Raw genomic sequence first — 6,000 nt, forward strand, 5'->3', positions numbered from 1 at the left:
GGCACACAAAAAACATCTCATTGGGTCCCTGCTTGTAGGGAGTTTTGTGATATGGAAGGGGTGATAAGGCAGGTTTGGCAGGATAAGGCGATTTTGCTCTAAGATGGGGTGTCAGTCCCGGGAGAGCAGGATAGACCTGGCCGGGGATCTGCATCCCAGCTCCAAACGGAGAATGCGGCAGGGCACGAACCCCAGGAACAGGGCCGAGCCCAGCAATGCCCCTTGCTGAGCCTCTGTAGTGAGCATGTGCATGTGTGTGTGTGTGTGTTTTGGGGAAGTCAGATTGGAGGCAGAAGGGGAACACATCCTTTCCCAACCAGCCTACACCAACCTGGAAATGCTTTGGGACCAGCTGTCTCCCCAGCACAGAGCTCTTGGACAGGGAAATTGCTGTTGGCACTGGGGGAGCCAGGCTGGTAAGAAGGTAGCCAGCCCTTCAGCAGCTGGTTTAGGGTATTTAGGGTGAATCAGGGTCCCCAGCTGCCAGGGCAGTGCTGTCAGTGGGAGAAGCTGGCCTCCCAGCTAAAGGCAGCTACGCCTCTGTGCAGCCCACTCCCGCCTGCCCATTCCACCATGGACCTGGCCCCAGTTGGCCCCGCCCACCCCTGCCCACACGCTGCCTGGGGGCCCCTCGGTGCCCAGGCCCCCAGGCCTTGCCAGGCAACACACTGGCTCTCACATTTGCTCACGCACTCAGCCGGCTGCTGTACCGGGCAGCAACCATGTACCAGGTTCTGTGCTGGCCACCACACAGTTTGAGGGGGGTCAACAGCTGGGGGTTGAGCTGTGAAAGCAAAGAATAGCAGGCTAGGAAGAGAATGGGGGGTGGCAACAATGAAAGTCCTCTCTAAGGAGATGGAGGAGACACTGTCATGATTTCTGGCCCCCTTCCGGGTTTAGGGACACCCCATCATGGGAGATGTAGGTGTCTGACCCTCACTCCCCCTCCTCACACCTGATGCTGGCCCAGGGCCACTCAGACCCCCTGCCCCAGGCTTGGCAGAGTGGCAGCTCCTGGCAGGGAGAGCCTCTGGAGGTGGACCTCAGAGCTCGGGTGGCTGTGTCTGGGAAAGAAGGACCCACCTGCCCCCAGTGATGGGGAAGGACCCTGGGCAGGTGTCTCCCTCAGGACCACTGTAAAGAATATCCACCTACTGAGAAGGGTGGCTTTTAAAACTAAATGTAGATCCACATTTTGGGAGGCGTGTGCGTGTGTGCATGTGTGTGCCTGTGTGTGTGTTTGTGCTCATCAGTCTTCCCGCAAGAAGTCACAAAATTGAAACACTGACGATGGATGTGCAGCCCCAGTCTTACTTCACCTCACCCTGGGGCAGACACTGTGGAAAAGAACCGGAGTGTCTTTGCACAAAGCTATCCAGCCTAGAAGGCTGGTGTCTACCTTTTTGTTGGTCTTTTGGCAAAAGACAACCTCACACCAAAATACTTACACTCTGCTGGAACCAGCAGGTCAGTGACGAGAGCAAACTTCCGTGCTTCTAGAAGGCTTTATTCCCAGTCTTCCACCACTAAGCATGATATTAGCCTTAGGTGTTTGGTTTTTTGTAGACATCCTTTATCATATAAAGAAAATTCCCTCCTATTACATTTAGCTGAGAATTTTTTTTTTTATCATCAATGGGTCCAGTGAGCTTTTAATCCATGGTAATTATTATTATTTTAAAATACCCCCACAATAAATCTTTTTTTTTTTGCAGATCTGTAAATAATTTAAACTCCCTTAGCTTTGTCTCTGTGATACAATGCTCTGTATAGATTTGCTTGCTTCATTATTGTATTTTAAAACGAACATAGAAATGAATTTAAAAAGCAGTGACCCAAGATTCTGCCTCCTGGATGCTGTGTCTCTTTATTGCTAGCCATCCAGTAGTAAATATGTACCCAACTGACTTCTCTTATTGTCAGTTTACATATTAAAGGCATGATTTTAACTGCATCCAAGAAACTATCTGTAATCACGTCACTTGAGAAAGGATTAAATCCTCAAGCTTCCTCGTCACAAGAGCATTACAAGAAAACCCAGGGATTTAACCGAAATGAGAGCCATGCATTTTGGGGAGCGAGGGGCGTGGGAGTGGGAAGGTAATGACCGCGTGGTGGTTTTTCCATGTTGGACACCAAGGGGCAGCCAGAAGGTAAGGACAAATTTTGTTAGTGACACCAATGAGGCATAAACCAAAGTTCGCTGGAGGAAAAACTTCCAGGCCAGGAATCAGGCAGAAGGCACAGGGCCCCTCTAAGCTCTCGTCATCCTCAAGACAGGTGTAAGGAGCCGGGCCTGGCTGGCCTGGCTGGCTGGACAAGCCCAAGAGGGACTTGTGCCCCCCAGCCATTCCCACCCCCATGAGGTTTTATGGATTTAGAGGAAGTCAGGAGATACGGGGAGCACCTCGCCAGCCAAGTCACATGGGGAGCCTCCAGGTGGGGAGAGTGTGCAGGTGAGCGAGAGGGAGGGGCATCGAGCGCGGACTTTGTCTGCCTCCCCGCTGAGCCAGTGTGTGGCCAGCCAGCAAGTAAAACCCTGACCACCACTTGTCCCAAGACCAGCGCTTTTTGGTAACAAAAAAGGGTTACCAAAAAAGGGTTTCACTTCTGTTGGCTTAGGGTGGGAGTCATCGCGCCTGGGGGTGGTGACAGGTCTCCTGATGGCCTGGGGTAGTGCTGGAGCATGCGTTGGGTCCATGTAGAAGAAGCTTGGGGAGAGACACATCTTGGGCATCTGTCCCCCAGCCCCTCCTCAACTGACTGAGCCCTACGAGCGGGAGGAGGGAAAACAGGAGACCCCTTGTGCTGGGGGGTGGAGGGGTCTCAGACCTCCCCAGTTGTGCTGGACATGGTTGCTCAGGTGGCTGTCACCAATGGCCCAAGAAAGGTCAGTGTAGCAGGTCTGCTCCGAGGACCTTGCGGAGCAGAACTGGTGCTCGAGCAGTGGTGGGGGTCAGGAAGCAGGAGAGAGCCAGCAGATGAACGCCCTCTCCCTTCACCTGCGGCGGACTCTTCCAAGGCACAATTTTCCATTCAGCCTGTCCCGAGCAGTCCCGTGTGGCCGAGCACAGGAGGCCTCTGGGCAGCTGGCTCACCACCCCCCCCCCCGTGGCTCATCAGGAAGCGGGTTCCCAGCACCTGGCCTTTTCTCCTGTCTCGCTCCTCTGGGATTGCACCTCCAAGAAAGCACTTCTTAAGCCTGTCCTCATGCTCTGTTTTCTGGGGATCCTAAAAGAAGATAGTTGACATTGAAATGCTTCTAGAAAGCAGACCCTCAGGGTTTGAATTTGGACTTGAACTGCCACCTGTCTCAAAGCCACAGGGTCCCCATTCCTAGTGGCCAGTGGGACTGTAATAACCAGGGGTCAGCAAACTTCAGCCTGGCCTCTTTCATATGGGAGGGAAAAAGAGAATATGCTATAGAGCTCATACACGGCCTACAAAGACAAAATTATTTACTCTGTGGGCTCTTAGAAAATAATTTTCCAAGCCCTGATAACAACCTCCTGTGCAGCAGCATCACAATTACTGAAGCTCCCACCTGTGGTTAATTGTGACGAGCTGCAGAGCGTGGGCAAGGCAGGGGGACATAAGTCTCTGTGGCGAGATCCAGCCTAGACACCAAAGGAACGGCGGGCCTGGCTCCCGTGTCCCTGCGGGACCTGCAGGAAACTACGGAGAGTGGGGCTCTGCACGGGGCTGGAGGGTCTCGGGGGGGAGGATCCACTGCAGAGCGGAGTTAGGACTCACAGGGGCTGGGAAACATTTAACACCAGCTCTCCGGGGAAAAAAAAAGATTTGTAGCATTTGCTGATTTCTGTTATGTAATATACAATACACCCCCCCCCACGGCCAGCTTGAAGCTACTCGTGTGACCTCCTCGGGAAAGAGGTGACGCCTCTGGAGGCCACACGCGTGAGAGGAGAAGCGACCCCCTCCCCAGCTGGGCTCCGGCCCGCGTGGCCCACCCACGCGCTTCCTCGGAAGACAGAGTCCGGATCTCTCAGTTGTGGACAAATGGGTCTCCCAAAGTTCAACACCCGGGAAGACCATCTTCCCAAACTCTTTCACTTAGAAGATTTTGAAAGGAGCTGTTGTTACCAAGTAACCTCAGTAACGTGTTCATTATAAGCTATTTCTCAAGGTCGTGGAAGCTTCCTGTTTCCGGGGCCTGCCGTGGGCGGGGTCTCCTGTGGGGGGGTCTGCTGGGCGGGGCTTGCCATGGGCGGGGTCTGCCGTAGGTGGGGTCTGCCGTGGGTGGGGTCTCCTGTGGGTGGAGCCTACCGTGGGTGGGGTCTGTTGTGGGCGGGGTCTGCCGTGGGTGGGGTCTGCCGGGCGGGGTCTGCCATGGGTGGGGTCTCCTGTGGGTGGGGTCTGCTGGGCGGGGTCTCCTGTGGGTGGGGTCTGCCATGGGCGGGGCCTCCTGTGGGTGGGGTCTGCTATGGGCGGGATCTGTCATGGGCGGGGTCTGCCCTGGGTGGGGTCTGCAGGGCGGGGTCTGCCATGGGCGGGGTCTTCTGGGCGGGGTCTGCCGTGGGCGGGGTCTGCCATGGGCGGGGTCTGCTGTGGGTGGGGTCTGCAGGGCGGGGTCTGCCGTGGGCGGGGTCTGCCATGGGCGGGGTCTGCTGGGCGGGGCCTGCCGTGGGCGGGGTCTGCTGGGCGGGGTCTGCCGTGGGCGGGGTCTGCCGTGGGCGGGGTCTGCTGGGCGGGGGTCTGCCGTGGGCGGGGTCTGCCATGGGCGGGGTCTGCTGGGCGGGGGTCTGCCGTGGGCGGGGTCTGCTGGGCGGGGTCTGCCGTGGTGGGCCCCGGTTGGAGTCCAGCCCGAGAAGCGGTAACGGGGTTTCCTCCCAGAGGCTCTTGAGACCTGGTGTGTGGCGGGCGCCGCCCGGGAGGACCAGCGCTGGCTCAGACCACGCCCGCGCCCCGTGGCCATATCGCCCTCCGCCAGCACCGAGGCGGCTGCCGAGCGCGGGCCCTGGCGGGACGGCGGGACGGCGCGGAGCTCCCCCGGGGTTCCCGCGAGCCGCTGGGGCCAGCGCAAGGCCAGGTGCCTGCCGCGGCCTCGCCTCCCGCAGCACTTTCGGGTGCGGAGCCCGTCGAGCGCCGCGAGCCAGGAGGCAGGGCTGGCCTCGACACCCTCGCCCCACGCCGACCCCAGCCCTCGGGGCCAAAGGCCGGGAGCAGGTCCCCGAGGGCCTCGAGGCGCTTGCGCTCTCCCTGACGGCTTGTTTCCCGGCCACGGGAGGGTGGCAAGGACCGGCAGCAGCGGGCGAGCGGGGCCTGAGACCCCTGCCCTCCACGGCGAATATTGGCCCCAGAGGTCCGGATTTGCAATTCATGGAAAAAAAACAATGAAAGGACTGACTTTGGAGATGGGGTGCGTGAGTTAACACTCTGTTTATTACAGGGAGTGTGTTTGTGTGCGTGTCCACAGAAGAAAAACGCAGAGGAAGGCCAAAACTTCCATGGTGATTATCTCTGGGTCGTGGAATATGGGCGATGTTGGTTTTCCTCATATTTTTCAGTACCCTTCATATATTCTGTAATATGCATTTATTACATAGTCTATATATTTACATATATATGTTACCTAATGTATATTTTACATTGTGTAAAAATTAATGTAAAATTTATAGATATATGCTAATGTGATCATTTTTATAATCAGAAAAATATAGTTAAAAATGTTATAAACTATGAAATAATAAAAGAAAAAATTAATTTTGAATGGGATGCTTAGCATCAGTTTGAAATGGTTTGATTTGTAACCCAGCTGTGTTCATACAGGTAAACAACTGGGACCAGATGAGTAAAAAGTAAAAGTACTGAATTCTTATTAACAGGTTATTACTTCTATTTGACTTCTGTTTATTTCTAAGGTTTTGTCTTTAATAATTATATAAATATGAGGTTAACACTACTTCAAACAAGCGCCGCTGGAAAGTTACAAAGCTTACAATTATCTCTTAATTTACAAAGCTTACAAGTATTGCTCAA

The 6,000-nt window shown here is 55.0% G+C and overlaps 1 protein-coding gene across 1 annotated transcript; it reads right to left on the bottom strand.

Annotated features, from left to right (window-relative positions):
- Window positions 1–4,442: 4,442 nt before the first annotated feature.
- On the bottom strand, window positions 4,443–5,342 carry LOC119543869 (proline-rich protein 2-like). The gene has a single exon (XM_037848690.1). It carries the CDS (start codon window positions 5,340–5,342, stop codon window positions 4,443–4,445), a length of 900 nt encoding a protein of 299 aa, XP_037704618.1.
- Window positions 5,343–6,000: the final 658 nt, after the last annotated feature.

Source organism: Choloepus didactylus, chromosome 9 (assembly GCF_015220235.1).
Source record: "Choloepus didactylus isolate mChoDid1 chromosome 9, mChoDid1.pri, whole genome shotgun sequence".
Lineage (NCBI taxonomy): Eukaryota > Metazoa > Chordata > Mammalia > Pilosa > Megalonychidae > Choloepus > Choloepus didactylus.